Source organism: Astatotilapia calliptera, chromosome 14 (assembly GCF_964374335.1).
Source record: "Astatotilapia calliptera chromosome 14, fAstCal68.1, whole genome shotgun sequence".
Lineage (NCBI taxonomy): Eukaryota > Metazoa > Chordata > Actinopteri > Cichliformes > Cichlidae > Astatotilapia > Astatotilapia calliptera.
The window spans coordinates 4,564,272-4,584,769 of NC_137435.1; the positions used below are offsets into that span (position 1 = coordinate 4,564,272).

Here is a 20,498-nt window from a genome sequence, read left to right on the forward strand (position 1 = left end):
AACAATATAAATCACAAAAACTTTACATTTTCTGTAAATTCTGTGAATCTCAGGCAGCTCGACTTGCGTGAAGTGTTTCCAGCTGGGCGTCGTGCACCTGGAGTCGAGTGTTTTAACCGATGCATGAAACTATACATTTTTAGACATAAGTTGTAATGGCCGCTGTTTTCTTTGTGAGTGTTTATTACACGGTGTGCTGCGGGGAAAAGCCTGTTCTAACGTTTGAGACTAAGGTTTATTTTTTAGCAGTGTGGTTATATTAAATATAACAGAAAGAGAGAACTTTAACAAATTAATATAGCCACTACAGTGGCCATCAAAACGGTGAAAAAATATTGCCGTAAACAGTTTATTTTGCGACACCACGAAACAAACGATAGCGTAAAATGAAACATAGACGTTTTTATATCGTCATCCGATATATATCGTTATATCGAACAACCCTAGTTACTCTATTGAGAAAACTGACCAGGAAGTGAATTCCCATTTGCTCCTTTTAAATCCACTCATCTGCCAAATTGCTCTACATGAATGATATGACCTGATGTGATGAAGTCCACAAGGCTTGGCATGTTTGTTAGTATGGCCAAATTGATGAAATTGAGACTTGTCATCTATTTCCCCGAGTCATGCCTGTGCCACATCGAGTCTGCAGCTCAGAGAGTAAAACGGCCTCTGTTTCTACTCTGGTCGAAAGAATCGACGCTTCGTACTGATGTCCACAATTCTTTTATTCCTCTCACAATCATGGAGCACCGTGAAAACTAGAAACAAGTAAAATAATATCAATAGCACATATGATATTCATCTCAGCCACTTATTTCCTTTCACAAAGTGCACAAGTGTTAAACAAATAACAGCATAATGATTTTTACCGTGTACGTCTTGTAAAACCAGCAGTAGAAAAGTTGTACATTGCGAAAAGTCCGCCGTGTTACCTTCTGTCTTGTCTCTCCCGCGCACAACTTCCGGTTCCCGCAACTCACAGGAAGTGACTACTTCACAATAATATTTTAACAGAAACATTTCTTATAAGAAGGATATATCACTGGATTCATAGATTATCTTTTCCTACTGCAAATTAGGGCTGCCACGATTAGTCGACTAGTCACGATTATGTCGACTATTAAAATCGTCGACGACTAATTTAATAGTCGACGCATCGTTTGAAGCTTTGTAAGATCACAAAGGACGCAGGAATGAGTAGTAGGATTTAAGAGTGTAATAACGGACTGAAACAGAAGATGGCAGCACTGCATGTACAAGGATGCCAGCTGCCGTTAAACCCCGAAGAAGAAGAAGCTGTGTCCCAGAATTCATAGCGCAGCCCAGCATAGTTGTCAACAATGGCGGCAGCTAGTTAGTTTTAACTTTACTCTTATTATTCTTTCTGGGTCACAAAATAAACGTTTAACATATTTTCAGGCGAGAATGTAGCTGTGTAAACCTCAAATATCTGCTCAGTTTATCAAGACACCACATATTTTCAAAAGCGCTCCGACGTTTTCGGAGACGTCTGTTACCCACTAGCTCGTTAGCTAGGCGGGGACAAGGCTAACTAGAGCCGTGAGAACACCGGACTCCCGGCAAATCGTTTTCAAACCAACCGCCGTCTTTCGCTAGTCAGGTTAAACATGATATATAAGTCACTTAGATAACTTAAAAATGTTATTGTTTGGCTTTCTTTAGTATTTTATTTGTTCCTGAGTAAATCGGTTTGGCTGAGATTAAAGTTATAGTTTTTGCACAGCTAAAACTGTCAAGCAGACAGCTGATTATCAGAAGTGTGAGACGCTGGAGAATATACTCCGGTGTCCTGTTATATTTTAGAAAGCAAGGAGTTTATTAAACTTCACCGAAACAATCTGCAAATTGTCATGATATGAGTGAACAGTTGTTGTTTAAGGTGCAGTTCATGTGGAAGCCACCGGAGGGTGGTGTGGAGATAATAAAAAAGTGATGGCTAAAACCTAAGACGGTGTCATGTCTGCTCCCTGAAGTAATATCGTAACATGGTGTCAGAAGTGAACTGATAAGGCTATAGAAGAGTGTCGCACACATGGAAGGGCTTAAGCCGCCAGCTGGACTTGATTTGCTGCAAGGGAACCTCTCGGAAAATTGGAGACTGTTTCGGCAACGGTTCGAGCTGTATCTCGCGGCTACAGGAGGTGCTAGCAAGCCACCCAAGGTACAGTCTTCACTATTTCTTCACGTTGCTGGAGAGGAAGCGGTTGAAGTGTATAATACCTTCACGTTTGCGGAAAATGGTGATGAGCATACACTGACGAAAATAATGGAGAAATTTGAGGAATACTGTAGCCCAAAGAAGAACATAACCTATGAAAGGTACAAGTTTTTCACGTGTGTGCAAGGGGATATGCCAATTAGCCAGTACATCACGGAGCTAAAGCTAAGGGCCAAGTCATGTGAATTTGGACAACTGCAAGAATCCCTCATCAGAGATCGGGTAGTGTGTGGAATTACATCGGATGCAATGAGAGAAAGGCTGTTAAGAGAAGATGATATTACTCTCGAAAAAGTAGTTCAGCTTTGCATTGCAGCTGAGACCACAAAAGCTCAAATCAAGCAAATGCATGAGGAGGATCAAAATGCTCAAGTCTCTGCACATGAAAGTAAAGACGTAGATGCAGTGAGACATAAGCAGACATGCAAAAAAGACAGACAAAGTAAGATGAAACTGAACGACAAAGACCAAGCAAGCACGTTTAATTGCAAACGATGTGGAACTAAGCATGCATTACGCCAATGCCCTGCTTATGGCAAACAGTGCAAGAACTGCGGGAAAATGAATCACTTTGCCAGAATGTGTAGATCGAGAAAAGTGCACACTGTCGCCGATGAAGCTACGGATCAGCAGGCAAGTCTGTTCATTGGAGCTGTAAATGCAAAAACACAGACACGAACAGATGAATGGACTGTAGAAATAAAAGTTGGCCACAAACCTGTGAAATTCAAACTTGATACTGGTGCACAAGCCAATGTGGTTCCCTACAGTCTACTACGAAGAATAGGAAATAAGCAAATGCTTAGACCCACAAATGTCAGGTTGTCAACATACACCGGAGACAAAATAGCAGTTAAAGGAAAGTGCACTTGGGCAGTGAAATACAAAAAGAAAAGTTTTGCTTTGGAGTTCATTGTCGTAAAATCAGAAACCAAGCCAATTCTGGGAATTCAAACATGTGAAGAAATGGGACTCATCAAGAGAGTGATGGCACTGAATAAAAGTGATGAAATGGACATCTTCAAAGAATTTGCTGATGTGTTTGAGGGGATAGGTTGTCTTGAGGGAGAACACACCATTCAAACTAATGATAGTGTGGCACCAAAAGTTCATCCACCGAGAAAAATCCCCGTCACTTTGAGAGAAAAACTCAAAGTAGAACTGGACAGAATGGAAAAAATGGAGGTGATTACAAAAATTGAAGAGCCTACCCAGTGGGTAAATCCAATCGTCGTTGTGGAAAAGGCTACTGGACGACTGAGAGTCTGCCTAGATCCACGTGATCTCAATACAGCAGTCATGAGAGAGCACTACCAGTTGCCAACAGTTGAAGAGATAACGAGCCGACTGGCAAAGGCCAAATACTTCACTGTGCTGGACGCAAGCTCAGGATTTTGGCAACTTAAATTGGATGAAGCCAGCTCTCGTCTCTGTACATTCAACACACCTTTTGGTCGTTACAGATTCCTTCGCCTGCCTTTTGGAATTAATTCAGCTCCAGAAGTATTCCACAGGACGGTGAGGCAGCTGTTTGAGGGGATTGATGGCGTCGAGACATACATAGACGACCTTTTGATCTGGGGAGAGACTAAAGTACAGCATGACGACAGACTGAGGCAAGTGCTGGAGAGAGCAAGAGCAAAAAATTTTAAGCTGAACAAAGACAAATGCAAGGTAGGCCTGGAGGAAATTAAATACCTTGGCCACATCTTCTCGGCAGATGGTTTGAAACCAGATCAGAGCAAGATAGAGGCAGTAAAGAAAATGCCTACACCAGAGTGCAAAAAAGATGTGGAGCGATTTCTGGGTATGGTGACATACCTAGCAAAGTTCATTCCAAACATGTCACAACACACAGCGCCATTACGCGGCCTTACCAGAGATGATGCTGCATGGCAGTGGGAAGGTGAGCATCAGCACGCATTCAACAAATTGAAAACAATTCTTACTGAAGCTCCTGTGCTCAGATACTATGATGTACAGCTTCCAGTAACACTATCTGTCGATGCTTCTAAAAGTGGACTCGGTGCTGTCTTACTACAAGATGGCAAGCCAGTTGCTTATGCATCACGCTCATTAACAGAGACTGAACAGCGTTATGCACAAATAGAAAAGGAGATGTTGGCAATTGTGTTTGGTGCAGAGCGTTTCCATCAGTATGTGTATGGCAGAGAAGTGAACGTGGAGTCAGATCACAAACCACTAGAAGTGATAATGAAAAAGCCGTTGAGCAGTGCTCCAGCAAGAATACAGAGACTCCTAATGAGACTGCAAAAATATCAGGTACAAGTACAGTACAAGCCAGGAAGTGAAATGTACATCGCAGACACATTATCCAGAGCATATTTGCCAGTGACCAGCTCATCTGATAATGAGATAGAAGACCAGGTGCACATGGTAATTTCCAACTTACCTGTGACAAGTGCAAAACTAAAGGAATTCAGAAAGGAAACAAGGAATGATATGACACTGACTAAACTTACAGAGACAGTTCTGGATGGATGGCCAGAAACAAGAAACCAAGCTGCAACAGAAATCCAAGCGTATTGGAATTACAGGGAACAAATTTCAGTAGTGGATGGAGTTCTGTTCAAAGGAGAGCAGCTTATTGTTCCTGCAGCACTGAGAGCAGAAATGCTAAAGCGCATTCATGAGGGTCACTTGGGTATTGAAAGCTGCCGACGCAGAGCGAGAGAAGTACTCTTTTGGCCTGGAATGTCACAGAGTATCACAGAGATGGTGAACTGCTGTGATGTGTGCAGTACTCACCAGAAACGACAGAACAAAGAACCACTACATCCACATAGTGTTCCTGAAAGACCTTGGCAGAAGATAGGTGTGGACCTATTTACTTTTGACCAGCAGGAATATCTCCTCTTAGTGGATTACTATTCCAAGTTCATTGAGGTTGAGTGGCTGAAGTCAGACACAAGAAGTGCAACAGTTATCACTCATCTTAAGTCACAATTTGCCAGACACGGGATTCCTGAAACGGTGATTTCAGACAACAGACCACAGTTCAGCTCCCGTGAATTCCAAGACTTTGCAAAAGAGTGGGAGTTTTGTCACAACACTACGAGCCCCCACCATGCACAGTCAAACGGAATGGCAGAGAGAGGATTACAAACAGTGAAACTCTTGTTAAAAAAGGCAAAAGCCGAGGGGAATGACCCGTATCTATCATTAATGAATCTGAGGAGTACACCGTTGGAGGACATTGGAGCGTCACCAGCCCAGCTGCTAATGGGTCGACGCATAAGAACAAGACTTCCAACAACATCGCAAAGATTGAAACCCCACATGGTCACTAAGACAGTGCAGCAGTTGTTAGAAACAAGACAACAGAAACAGAGAGAATACTTTAACCAAGGAACCAAAGCACTTAAACAACTGCAGGTTGGTGACACTGTCAGAATGTGGCAACAGGGTGTATGGAATCCAGCTCAGGTGACAGGTTTATCTGAACATCCAAGATCTTATGTTGTTCAGATGCCTGATGGACAGACATATAGAAGGAACAGAAAGTTTCTAAGGCAGTCAAGGGACAACCAAAACGTAACACAGCAAAATGAGTGTGATGAAACACAGGGACAAAGTGAGATGGACATGCAAAGTACAAATGTCACTCCCACAGAGTTTCCAAGTTCCCCACCCAAAACTGCGAGTGGACGTATTGTTTCCAAGCCCAGAAGGCTTATTGAGGAATAAAATGAACATTATGTTTTGAGCACATGCTGTGATTAAAAATAAAAAAAAATAAAAAAAAGTGTTCACTAGAGAGAAATGTGAGTATGCCAAGAGGCATTTTTTTTTCTCCCTTTCTTTTTTCCCTCTGGTCATGGGCCTTGAGTGGTGTTGTGAGTTACTTTGTTGTTTGCCCCTGTTGTTGAAAAAAAAAAAAAAGGGGGATGTCATGATATGAGTGAACAGTTGTTGTTTAAGGTGCAGTTCATGTGGAAGCCACCGGAGGGTGGTGTGGAGATAATAAAAAAGTGATGGCTAAAACCTAAGACGGTGTCATGTCTGCTCCCTGAAGTAATATCGTAACACAAATTTCATTAAAAATTAATAAACTACCATCTTGTCTTTATTTTTAGTTAGCACAAACACTTCAAGCTCTAAGCTAATGATAGTTATATAAGACCAGATGCTGCTGGTGCAATAAGCTGTACGCTGTACGTCCAATGGATGATGATCTGATTAGTCGACTAATCGCAAAAATAATCGGTGACTAGTCGACTATCAAAATAATCGTTTGTGGCAGCCCTACTGCAAATGTACACAAGCATGAGAAGCAAATAAAGAAAACAAATAGAAAACAATAACGATCTCAGATTCACTTTGGTGTTGTCATGGCAACCCACACAAACATTTCAGCTACAGCCTCCATTTAAAATGAATCCAGTTTCAAATTCAAATTTTATTTGTCACGTACACAGTCATACACAGTACGATATGCAGTGAAATGCTTGGACAACTGCTCGTGACCTAAAAAAAAAAAGGAAAAGGCTATGAATAAGATAGGAAATAAATATGAAAAATTAAAAAGGGTAAATTTAACTAGGAAGGAATAAAATATAAATTAAGGTTAAAAATGAAATAACTGTACAACACAAATTAGAATGAAGGGTAAATTTAACTGGGAAAGAATAAGATAAAATATATAAATTAAAGTTGAAAATAAAATAACTGTACAACAAAATACACAATACACAGTATAGAACTATATAAGAATGTATGAAGAAATATAAATAAATAAATAAATATATACACAATAACAGCAGCTGTACAAGTATTAACTGGAAATGAAGAATATAGTGACCAGTGTTGTGCAATCCACATTATGTCTTGTGCAAATATGCTTAAAGTGATTTAAGTGATGAAGTGAAAACAAAGTCCAGAATGTCCAGTGTGTGTGTAAGAACTGTATGTGTGGGTCAGTACTGTGTGGTGGTGTGATTGAGAGACCGTATCGCCTGCGGGAAGAAGGTCCTCCTCAGTCTCTCTGTGTTGGTCTTCAGGGAGCGGAATCGCTTTCCTGACCTCAGCAGAGAGAACAGTCCACTCTCTCCACTGGGCACTCGTTGATGACGGGGGTCTGGTAGTTCCTCTCCTGCTTGGTGCTGAAGTCCACTATCAGCTCCTTTGTCTCCTTTGTCTTACTGACGTTTAGAAGGAGGTTGTTCTCTGGCACCAGTTCTCCAGATTCCTAATCTCCTTCAGGTAGGCCGTCTCGTTGTTATCAGAGATCAGGCCCACTACAACGGTGTCGTCAGCAAACTTGACGATGGTGGTGGAGCTGGTAGGGGCCACACAGTCATATGTGTACAAAGAGTACAGCAGGGGGCTCAGAACACACCCCTGGGGGGCTCCAGTGCTGAGAGTGGTGGAAGCTGAGACATGTCCGCCCATCCTTACTGCCTGTGGTCTGCCAGTTAGGAAGTTGGAGATCCACTGACACATAGATGAGCTGAGTCCCAGATGCTCCAGCTTGGTGGTGAGTGTGGAATCAGAATCAGAATCAGAAACTTTATTGTCATTGTCATGAGAACAACGAAATTAAGAATGGTCCCCGATCATTGCATCATCCCTAGCAATATCAAAATATAAATAAAACAATAAAATTCAATAAATAAATTAGATAGAATACTTAAAATACTAATAAGATATAACAGTAAAACATTCACATACATTCCCACACACATGCTTCAGACCGTGCATAGATTAACACAAGAGTGGCGTGATAGACATTTTTTTGTAGTATTCAGATGTGTTATTGCAGTTGGATAACAGCTGTGTTTGAGTCTCTTAGTCCTTGCTCTGATTGCCCTGTACCGTCTGCCTGAGGGCAACAGTTCGAACAGGGAGTGGCCAGGATGTGAGGTGTCTTTTATGATGTTTTGGGCCTTTTTAAAACAGTGGGCGTTGTGTAGAACTTCCAGTGTGGGGAGAGGGCAGCCAGTGATCTTTTGGGCGGTGTTAATGATCCCTTGGAGTGCTTTCCTCTGAGCCCCTGTGCAGCTAGTGTACCAGATGCATATGCAGTAAGTTAGAACACTCTCAATGGTGGCTCTGTAGAAGGACACCAGCAGTCTCTGTGTGATGTTATTCCTCCTGAGAATTCTCAGGAAGTACAGTCTCTGTTGGGCCTTTTTCAGCAGCTCGGAGGTGTTCACACTCCAGGAAAGGTTCTCCTCTATATTGACTCCCAGGAAGCGGAAGCTTGCCACCCTTTCTACACAGTCCCCATTTATGAATAGTGGTTGGATCTCTGCCTTTTTCCTTCTGAAGTCTATTATGAGTTCTTTGGTTTTTGAAGTGTTGAGGAGGAGGTTATTGGCCTTACACCATGACGTCAGCTGCTCCACCTCGTCTCTGTACGTAGACTCGTCTCCCTTGGAAATGAGCCCCACCACTGTGGTGTCATCTGCAAATTTCACAAAGATGTTGCTGTGGTGGCGAGGAGTGCAGTCGTGTGTGTAGAGAGAGTAGAGCAGTGGACTGAGCACACAGCCCTGGGGTGAGCCAGTGCTGAGACTCAGGGCTGAGGATGTGTGATGGCCAACTCTGACTCTCTGTCTACGGCCCGAGAGGAAGCTGTTGATCCACATGCAGGTGCTGTATGGAAGCCCCAGGTCTTGTAGCTTGGCCACCAGTTTGTGTGGAAGGATGGTGTTAAAAGCTGAGCAGTAATCCACGAAGAGCATCCGCACATAGCTACCATGCTCTTCCAGGTGAGTTAATGCAGCATGGAGTGCTGTGGCTACAGCGTCTTCCGTGGATCGGTTTGCTCTGTAGGCAAACTGGTGTGGATCCAGGCTGCGGGGCAGGGCTGCTGTGATGTGTCTGCGGACCAGCTTCTCAAAGCATTTCATTACCACTGGGGTGAGTGCCACCGGTCTGTAGTCATTCAGGCCGGTGATGTGGGGCTTCTTAGGCAAGGGGACTATGGTGGAGGACTTCAGGCAGAGTGGGACAGTCGCCTGTGCGAGGGATTTGTTGAAAATCCTGGAGGGAATTATGGTGTTAAATGCAGGGCTGTAGTCTATGAAGAGCATTTTAACATAATTCCCCCTTCTAGTGTCCAAGTGAGTGAGTGATGTGTGGAGGAGATGAGAGATGGCATCGTCTGTGGAACGATTTGGACGGTAAGCGAACTGTAGTGGGTCCAGTGTGTCTGGTAGTGAAGAAATGATGAAGTCTCTGACCAGGCGTTCAAAGCACTTCATCACTACTGAGGTGAGGGCTACAGGGCGATAGTCATTGAGAGAAGCAGGGTGGGGTTTCTTCGGGACAGGAACAATGATGGACTCTTTGAAGCATGTGGGGATCACCGACTGAGATAAAGAGATGTTGAATATCTCAGTGAACACAGGAGCTAGCTGGTATGCGCAGTCTCTGAGGATACGACCTGGGATGCCGTCTGGTCCTGCTGCTTTCCTGGTGTTCACTCTCTTGAAGGCTCTCCTTACTTCATTCTCGGAGATGACGAGCACGTTTCCGGTGCTGGCAGTATCTTCCTATCTGCAGCCGTTAGCGCCGCTAGCACTAGCATTGTTGTAGTAGCATTTAAACTATGTAGCATAGTTTAAAGCTTCCGAGCTGCCGTCACCTTAGAAATAAACAGCAGGGTGAAGTAAAGTGAAACGCCCACTTTTAGATTGATGATGTGCCACAGTGCCACCCTTTCCCGTGAACGCGCAGGAGAAACCTGGGTTAACTTAGCAAGTTAACAACCAGCCTAGTGTGGTCGGTTATCCTGATCAGCGGTGTTAGGGTAAGTGAATCCACATCACAGAAACGTAACCCGGGTATGATTAACACACTTCGCCCTGGGCTCAGAGCGGTTAGTTATCACATGCTGCAGAGCTTTGTGTTTGTTAGCTGTTCTTTACAAACTCATATATTTTAATAGAAATGTAATTATGGAAGGATGGAATAGGATATAAGCATCCACGGCGCAGGATTTACACGGATGCGTTTCAGATCGTCTCTAAAGCCCAGCTCCGTCCTCAGCCAATGAAATCTCGCTGTGCAAACATACCGAGGGTGACGTGTTGCCCGCTGATGGATTTATTGCCCACTGGCAATCAAACTGTTTGTGCTGCTATTTGTTTATTAATTTATTGCGCGGGGTCGTTCTCCTCTGAGGTATCACTTTCGATTTTCGTCCCCCGGCGGGAGCGCGCAGACAGACCCACAGAAGAAGTGTGCGCCCGACCCAAAGCATGCATAAACAAACACATCGCCAGACGGCACTGAGTTGACCTGTAAGTTTGTTCAGATCCTGCTGATTCTTATTAAAAGAGAAATAATGAGGACGAGGAGCAGACACTGCTGAGTCTAAAGACTGCAGATTCATGTTTACATTATGTGAAAAAGTGAAGGTTTGGCTGTAACTGTGTGGGCACGCTAATCTCGTGATGCACAGGTCTATACAAGCCTAGATGCTAAACATTTTGCTGTTTGTTTGTTGGTTTGTTTGTTTTTTAGATATTATTAGATAGACCCCGTCTTTGTCATTTAGTTCATGAAATAATGAAATAAAGTGACTCATCTGTGAAAAAGAAACATTAACATTTCAACATTTAGGGAGCTAAAGGAGTGCAGATAAATGCTCAAGAGAATGTGTATTTGAGCGTCTTTCAGCACACAGTTATTATAATGTTATATCTGATTATCAAACTCTAAACATGTCCATTTGCTCACTTAGGTTTGACAGTCTCACTCTGTTTGTTCTTGCACATCCACCTAAGGGTGCAGGGAGATCTTTGAGGCTGTGCGGCGCATGACCAGTGGAGAGCTCTGCCTGCAGCACTGAGCTCTTTTAGAAGTTAGCTAAAGACTTAAATACTAATGTTATGGCGTGTATCATCCCCCAACTGAACCAACCCCACTCTGCACGTGCGTGGGCGCGTGCTTTTCCCCCAAATCATGACTATGCTCACTCATTGTTTAATGTTTAATTGCAATTAATTTTGTCAAACGCCAAAAGATGTTACTAGCATGTTTTTAATTTTTTTAAAAATTGTCGATCTAAAAATGTCTCAGTGACAATAACAGCAAAAGAGTGGACATCTGTTAGGAGCATCTGTAATGGGATAAATTGTGTTTTTTCATCATTCAGACTGTGATGTGATTACATGAAATGGTTCCTTCAGTATTGCTGCTGTGAGAAAGAAGTTTTGACACATACTAGTTTTTAATAAAAGGTTTGAAACAAAAACTGTAATATTCTCTTTTGGCTGGATGGTTTTTGTTTGTTTGTGTTTATAAGTGTAAATTATATAGTCGGTGGTAATACAATCAATTTTACTTTTCATTGTCCATGTTTGTTTGATAGTCACATCTTCCGACAGAGTAGCGCTGTCGACAAAGTAAAACAATCCCGTGAAACTTTATTTTTCTGCTGTATAGTTTTGTTACTAACCACGCAGTGGTTAGTGCCACACAGTAAGGTTGAATCCACCGGCCTGCCGGTGCTGTCTGTGTAATCTCTGGCCTGTGTGGGTTCTCTCTGGGTACTTGGGCTTCCTCCCACAGTCCAAAGACATGCATGCATAGGTCTGGTTAATTGGTGAGTCTAAATTGGCCTGAACTGTGAATTGTTGTCTGTCTTTATCTGTCATGTCAACAGTTCCTTTAAACCTCAGCTTTCAGCATGCAGAGGGGTTTCCAGGCAGGCCTCCTGCTCCTGCTTGTCCAGCTGTTCCAGGAGGGTCCGGGAAACATCCCAGCCATCACCCTGGCTGTCCTGGGATTCAATGTGTACCTGTACGTGTTTCCTCCTGCTCCACCACTGAAGGTAACTCCCCACTGTAACATTATATTATATTATATAGATTTATGTCTATTTATGTCTGTCTCCACGTTGGGTGAGTGCTGAGTATTTGCATATGTGTGCATTGGAGGGGTGGGGGGGTCGTATCTGTGTGTGCCTGATTGTTTGTGTCTATATGTCAGGTCAGGTATCAGACGCCACCTCTCTAGGGACATCTCAGGCCCTCCAATGTATGGAGGGCTACACCCCCCCCCCCCACCCCCCCCCCCCCCCCACCCCCCGCACCACCACCATCACTTCCCCTGCCAGTGGGTGGCAGACGCCCTCAGACATCATCGAATGGCCGTAGCAATGGGCCAGACACCCCATACTCCCGTATCACCTCCCACAGGACACCCTGAGGGACACGGTTGAATGCCTTCTCCAAGTCCACAAAACACATGTAGACTGGTTGGGCAAACTCCCATGCACCCTCAAGTATCCTTGAGAGCATAAAGAGCTGGTCCAGTGTTCCACGACCAGGACGAAAACCGCATTGTTCCTCCTGTATCTGAGGTTTGACTGGCGGACAAACTCTCCTTTCCAGCACCCTGGCATAGACTTACTGAGAATTTGAGGTGTTTATTTACACACATCTCTCTAAAGGTCTCAGCCACAGCCTTTTATTTAGGATGAGGTCTAGACTTTGACTGGTTTATTGCAGCACCTTGATTCTTTTCTTTTGTTGCTTTGTTGTGTTGGGATCATTGTCCCGTTGCATGACCCAAAGCTTTAGACGTCTGACAGATGGTCTCACATATGACCCTAGAATACTTTAGTGTACAGAAAAGTTCATGGTCTCTAGTCAATGACTGTAAGGTGCCTGGGTCCTGTGGCTAAAACACAAGTCCAACTCTCACTTGCTGATGATCAGTTAACCAATGACATTTGATAGCAGCACCTCTCTGCTACTTAAAGTGTACCTGTTGGGACAGAAATTAACCTGTCGTTTTATAATTAGTTCATGAACAAAACGTTGAGTGCAGCGATTGCATCTTAGACTGACTTTCTTCAGAATCAGAAGTTGTTTTTATTAGTAATAAACAGGAGAACCAGAAAATGGCAGGCATTCGGATGACAGGCAAAAATACATAATTAAGTCATAAAAATTGAAGATTATCTTCCCGGTTGAAGAGAATCATGTCTTTAATGATGAAACAACGAGTCTGAACAAAAAATGGAAAAACCCTGAGGTGAGCCTTTAAACAGAGAGACAGGCGAGAATTTTGTTGAATAATTTAGCAACAGAAAGAGGAAACTGGATTTTAAAAAAACAAACAGCCCACATGGCGGTGCTTCTGTGACAGCCAACACCTGCATGGCTGCAAACAGAACTGACAAACTGGTTTTTGTTCATGGTTTTTCTGCTGACGAATATAATAAAAGGTGTGCAGGAGCATTCTTCATACTGAACCATCAGCTGAAGCATCCTGGCTTCAAAGTCGCCTGTCAATGATTTTGGATTCACATTATTGATGTATTAAAAAGAATCAAAAGCATACGACTGTTTTTACTTTGTGTCCAGGCTTGCATGAGCCTTGATCAGGTGTACCGAAATAAAGAGTGGCGACGCCTCTTCCTGTCCCCCCTGCATCACATCGATGATTGGCACCTTTACTTCAACATGGCGTCCTTCCTGTGGAAAGGCATCAGGCTGGAGCGACGTCTGGGTGGACCTTGGTTCCTGTACCTGCTGTCAGTCTTCTTTCTGCTCACTGGATTGGTGTACCTGCTGCTGCAGGCGCTGATGATTAAGCTCATGGAGGGCACGGATTCTTCTGATCCATTATTGGAATATGTGCAGGCTTTCAGCAGAGAGTGTGCTGTCGGCTTCTCAGGTACAAACTCCCAGCAGTAGTAGTGATTCAAAGGAAGAAAATCTAGATGTATGTATAACAAGATAAGATAAAAAAGTACTTTAAGTAACTGTTAAATAAAAAAGTGAAGGAGTGATCCATCAGCACCAAAATTATCAGCATAAATTTTTTTAGACGTGATTAAATATTAACTTTTGAAGTATAATGTAAAATTTTGGTAGTTGAATGTGTTGATCTGTGGAACCAGCATCCCAATACAGGAAGTCTGGATTGGCTCTCTGTTCAAATAGACCAGTCACTGATCCTATGGGTTGTACCCGGTAGGCAGTGCAGAGCTTGGATGCAGATGGGTGAGGGCACTAAATTCTGACTGCCCCTGTCCTCCAGATGTCCACCCTGCCCTGCAGACCCGGGTAACCTTGCAGGCCCACTTTCAGGCCACCAACCACACCTGTTGGGGCAGCTCCCCTCTAGATCAGTGCTCTTGGAATATGACTGGGTTTAGTTTAGTGACCTTGTCCACAATAACATTTAAGTGGATACTGGTGAAACGTGAATAAACTCAAACACTAACAGAAACCAACTAAGACCAAGGATCCTAATGACCTCATACAAGTTAAAGATACAAAAACACAGATGAATAAAAGACAGCTAAAATACTTAAGAACAAAATGAATCAACTAGAAAAAAAACTAGAAACAAAAACAAAACGTAAATCTAAAAACAATAAAATATACAAAGGAGAAAAAAGGCCAAAGCCAAAAGAAATTTTTTTTTTTTAAAAACTATAAGAAACTTATAGTACAGAAATAATAATATACTACAATCCACTCAATAAGAATTCTAAACCGTGTCGGGAGTATCGGAGCAGTTGAGACACATTTTTTCTAAACACCGGGTCTCTGTGGCTTTTAAACCCCAAAACATGCGCCAAAACTGGTCCACCCCAAGGATCGGCTCCCCCGACACGAACAGAGTAACACAGTGTACGCTGTTAAGTGCAGGAGGATTGCCAGGATTTATACATCGGGGAAACCAAACAACCTCTGGTGAAGCGGATGGCACAACACAGAAGAGCCACCTCGTCAGGACTCTGCAGTCTATTCACACCTACAGGCCAGTGGACACTCTTTCAATGATGAGGATGTAACATCCTGGACAGGGAGGAACGCTGGTTTGAGGGCGGAGTCAAGGAGGACATTTACGTGAAAAGGGAAAGACCATCTCTGAATCGAGGAGGGGGCCTAAGGGTGCATCTGTCACCATCTTACAATGCTGTGATTGCAGCCATTCCCCAACTCTCTGTGAATGGTACTCATGGTTATTGATCAGTGGTTGTTGATCAATGACCATGAGAATTTGCATAATTAAGATTAAGGAACTGACCTCCCTGCTCATTGTTCCTTCAGTGGGCTGGTTTCAGTCATTATGCAAATGTGCTGTTTATAAGATTGAAACCTGCAGTCAGCTGAGTCTGAAGACGTCACCTGGATGAGTGACGAAACGTTTCTCCCACAAAACGCTACGTCCAGATGAACACAATCAACTTTTGGAGATTTTCTTTCCTGGATGATTGAGAATGCATCAAGACGTAAAGAACCAGAACTAAACATGTCTGTGAACGTTCTCAGTCATCCAGGTCATTGTAGTCTGTTAGACCTCTGCCTTACTACAACATACTTCAAATACAACGAAGGCTTCTACAGACAAAAACATGGCTGTGCCATGGGCTCCCCCATTGTAGCCAACCTTTACATGGAGGAAGTGGAAAGGAAGGCTCTTGGCTCTTTCAAAGGAAGAGTACCCAGCCACTGGTACAGATATGTAGACGACACCTTAATTAATTACTTAATTAACACCATTAATATTTTGTAGTTGAATGTTTAAAATCCTGCAGCCACAATAAATCCAAGTTATAAAATCAAACAAATATATAAAATAAGTAAGTAAAAAATAGTCTATATTAAGCTAAATACACTAATTTAAACATAATAACTATAATACGTTGCCAGAAGGTGAAACTTTCATCTTTTAAAATGAGAAGATTTGCTGTTTTTCTTCCTCTCAGAGAAACTGAATTATTTTCATTCTTGGACTAAATATATATATTTTCACCTAAATGATTAATCAACTAATCATAACGAGATATTTATAACATTTTCCTTCCTTAATTTTACAACCACATCTGTTTGCAGGGGTCTTGTTTGCTCTGAAGATCGTCAATAACCACTTCAACCCCGGTGGTGTGACGTACGTTATGAATATTCGGGTGTCCTATCAGTTTGCTAGCTGGGTGGAGCTGGTGCTCATCTATCTAATCGCTCCTGGGTGAGAGACTGCTCCAGTCCAAGATGATCACTGAGAAAACAAAATCGATTTTGAAGCGTAGATTTGAAGGCAGCATCTTTTTTTATCTAAAACTGAGCAGATATTTTATCATCATGGTCTTTTTCCCTGCTGCTCTCTTTCAGGACCTCTCTGGTTGGCCACCTGGCAGGTGTCCTGGTGGGTCAGCTCTACACTGTGGGTCCACTGAAGACCATCATGGAGGCATGTGCAGGTCTGAATGCTGCTTTTTCAGTTTGTGTAGCGAATGAATTCTTCATTCTGCAAACAAATAAAACAAAATGATAAAATTGTGTTTTTTACACAGTCATGATCAGCAAACATCACATTAGCAGTTACAGCATGTTGTATTTGTTAACTGTGTGAGCCTGTGTGAAAGAAATCTTTAATACTTATATATGAACCTGAAAATGCTCTTTTCTCTCTCTCCAATCAGATATGATATCTTCAGATGGAGTTACTTCACGCCAGCGTTCATACTACAGCTTTTCAGGTACAACAGCAATGTTATAGAAAACATAAAGGATCCACTGTTTTATAGAATATGAAATAATCCAGTGAGAAAGACTGTTTGTTCCGTTTTCTGGTACAGCTTTTAAAACCTGGGTGCCCACTTTCTGAAAGACGAACCACTTTAGGATCCATGATGAGGTTGCCTCAATTTATCTTCAACACTTTATTATTGGAGATAAATTATCTGAATTTCAGGAGTGGGACCATGCCTCCAAACACACCCCTTCCAGGTCTTAAATATATATGACAAGCTGTTCGCTCTTGTTTTCGTACCCAACCTCCCCCTTTTTCAGTTCTTTCACTTCTTCACTTCTCATTAGTACACAAGGATCTGCCGGGCCCTGGAGCCACCGCATGTGCCCATGAAGGCCTTCCACAAACCGCAGCTCAATTCTTGATCAAGCCATTCACCTTTATCTACCTAAAAACGCTGCCAAACCTAAGATTAGTGAATGTGCACCTTGCAGTCTTGGACCCTTTTTGCCTTCACAGCAGTCTGAAGAATTAAGGTCACATATTTATTGACTTATTTATTGATTGATTTCTCCTGTTTTGGCTTCCCTTCATTGGCTTCCTGTTAAATCCAGAATTGAATTCAAAATCCTGCTCCTCACATACAAGGTCTTAAATAATCAGGCCCCATCTTATCTTAATGACCTTGTAGTACCATATCACCCTATTAGAGCACTTCGCTCTCGCTCTGCAGGCCTACTTGTTGTTCCTAGAGTATTTAAAAGTAGAATGGGAGGCAGAGCCTTCAGTTTTCAGGCCCCTCTTCTGTGGAACCAGCTTCCAGTTTGGATTCAGGAGACAGACACTATCTCTACTTTTAAGATTAGGCTTAAAACTTTCCTTTTTGCTAAAGCATATAAGATAAGATAAGATAAGATAAGATAAGATAGAACTTTATTAATCCCTCGGGTGGGTTCCTCTGGGAAATTCGATTTCCAAAAAAGCACAGCACCGACAGAAGTTACAGAGTTACAGAATATTATATATATATATATACACACACACACACACACACACACACACACACACACACACACACACACACACACACACACACACACACACACACACACATATATAAATACAGAGACAATATAAATAAAATATACAAAGGGGATAAATAGAATAAATAGGAATAAAAAATAAAAATACAAGTGAATTGCACATTTCAAGTATTGAGTCTATTGCACTGTTGACTATTTACAAAAGTATTGCACAAAAGGTATTGCACAGTGAGGTGAAGAGGCACTACAGCTTAGTTGTTCCCCCCTCCTTTGTCCTCCTGTTTCCCCTCCCTCTCCCCTCCAGAGAGGAGTTAAACAGTCTGATGGCGTGTGGGACAAAGGAGTTTTTAAGTCTGTTAGTTCTTGTCTTTGGGAGAAGCAACCTGTCACTGAACAGACTCTTCTGATTGTTTATGGCCGTGTGCAGAGGATGCCCAGCATTGTTCATAATGTCCATCAGTTTCTTTAATGTCCTTTTCTCTGCCACTGTCACCAGAGTGTCCAGCTTCATGCCGACCACAGAGCTAGCCCTCCTGATCAGTTTCTCCAGCCTGGAGAAATATAGTTATATGGATATAGTTAGGGCTGGACCAGGTGACCCTGAATCCTCCCTTAGTTATGCTGCAATAGACGTAGGCTGCCGGGGGATTCCCATGATGCATTGAGTTTTTCCTTTCCAGTCACCTTTCTCACTCACTATGTATTAACAGACCTCTCTGCATTGAATCATATCTGTTATTAACCTCTGTCTCTCTTCCACAGCATGTCTTTATCCTGTCTTCCTTCTCTCACCCCAACCAGTCACAGCAGATGGCTCCGCCCCTCCCTGAGCCTGGTTATGCCGGAGGTTTCTTCCTGTTAAAAGGGAGTTTTTCCTTCCCACTGTTGCCAAAGTGCTTGCTCATAGGGGGTCATATGATTGTTGGGTTTTTCTCTGTATCTATGAAGCGCCTTGAGGCGACTTATGTTGTGATTTGGCGCTATATAAATAAAATTGAATTTAATTGAATAAACATCAGTGATGTGACTCTCATGTTGTAGATCTGGTGACTGTGGAGGCCATTCGAGTAAAACTCGCAGTTATGTTCAGGAGACCAGTTTGAGATGATTTGAGTGGATAGAGTTTATAGACACTCAGTACTTTTATTTTTATTAATTTTCTGTGTTGTAACCTTTTCATTTTTACCCAACGTTGCAAGATTTAAAAATTAAACTCAAGTTAGAGACTTTAATATTTTAGTGCACATGTGTGCCCGCAGGCTACAGCGGGACCAGACGAGAATACTTTGAAGAGCCTCGACCTGCGGAGGATCACACGTCTGATTATTCTGAGAGCTACATCTCAGGACTGACGGAGGAGGAGCAGATAGAGCTGGCCATCAGAAACAGTCTGAAACATCGAGGCAAGAGGCAGAAGTGACAGTCTTCTTTCACTGCTAAAATTAATACTTAATTTTATAAAATAAATTAGATACATTTGAGCCAAATTATATTTAAAAATTAAACATTTAGCTACAACTTAATTTTTCAGGACAAACCAGGCGAAGAGAAACCGAACATCACCCAGGAGACTCTTGAGGATCTCAGGAGGAGGCGGCTGAGGAGGTTTGAGCAGGAAGTTACCAACCAGAGAAGAAGATTGTAATGACGGATTTTTATTTTCCATTTTTGTTTTTTTTCTCATTTTCACTGGTTTAACTGGGAAGATGCCTCCCATCACTCTCCCTTGTTGCTGCGGGTCACATAAGAGGATTGAATCCAGTCTGATGTCTCATGAAGGTGCGGCCTGCAGCGGTCTTCGAACAAAGACTCCCTCCTAGTTTGGACTTCTTGTATTACTTGGTGACTTTGTTTTCTATTGCATGTCACCTTTGCTTTTACTTCCTGTCTTTATTTTCCTGCTGTCTGGTTTTCTGCCAGCATATCGGTTTTATCTGTGGTTAATTGTTTCCACTTGTGTCTCGTTATTCAGTCTCTTCTGTGTATATTTAGTGTTTTTGCTCCTTGTGTGCCACTGGCTTTTCCCTTTTTGAATTTCACTGTGGGTTTTGCCATTGGTGGTTTTTCATTACTCTGCCAGCTGCTGCAGCTTAGACCTGGATCCTCTCCACCATGTTTAGGCTACTCAGCGTCATTCATGTAGACCTGCACATCTGAACCCAGTGAGCACAGACCTGGTTCACCATCACTTTAATATGTGCCTCAAATTCTGTGTATGTGGAACGCTCCTTTGTTGCCTTCGGTAAGCCATTCCAACATTTAGCTCCTGTATTGACTAAATGTTGTGCACCTACAGACTGCCCCACACTCCCCTCTAGCGGTGGCCCTTGTGCAACTTCACAATCTGACTTTTGATTAATAAATTCCTTTAAAGGATGTGGAGCAAGTCTATGTAGATCCTTATAAATAAAACAGGCATACTTTTTTTTTTTTTTAAATTATGAAAACTCAGAAACATGTTTTTCCAGAATTTTTCAGGGATAAAATAGCAATGAGTTTTTATCAAAAAGTTTAAGTTTTTTTTGTAATTTCAACTATTTATAACCACATAGTGAAACAATACTCAATATATGATAAAAGTCTTGAACTGTAGACACATCCTCTCTGCATTGATGGTCTGGAACAGTCTGATTTGCTTGAAACTCTGAAGGTTAAATTTTACAAGCCGGATAACTTTTTAGAATCATGTTTAGATGTTAAAGTCGGGTCCAAAGTGAGCACAGCATATTTATACTAATTTA

At 42.4% G+C, this 20,498-nt stretch overlaps 1 protein-coding gene across 4 annotated transcripts; it reads left to right on the top strand.

Moving 5' to 3' along the window:
• The first annotated feature begins 9,602 nt into the window (after positions 1–9,602).
• Positions 9,603–19,967, top strand: LOC113036766 (rhomboid-related protein 4-like). Of its 4 annotated transcripts, none has more exons than XM_026193234.2 (8): positions 9,603–10,022; positions 11,883–12,050; positions 13,591–13,903; positions 16,078–16,210; positions 16,354–16,442; positions 16,665–16,721; positions 19,017–19,160; positions 19,289–19,967. In XM_026193234.2, the coding sequence occupies exons 2-8, from the start codon at positions 11,907–11,909 to the stop codon at positions 19,333–19,335; spliced, it is 927 nt and encodes a 308-aa protein (XP_026049019.2). In that variant the 5' UTR covers positions 9,603–10,022; positions 11,883–11,906; the 3' UTR covers positions 19,336–19,967. The 4 variants fall into 4 exon arrangements, with proteins under 4 accessions (XP_026049019.2, XP_080144812.1, XP_026049021.2 ...); XM_026193236.2 differs by having other exon boundaries at positions 9,882–10,022; positions 11,899–12,050; XM_080288685.1 differs by lacking the exon at positions 9,603–10,022 and adding an exon at positions 10,399–10,515.
• Positions 19,968–20,498: the final 531 nt, after the last annotated feature.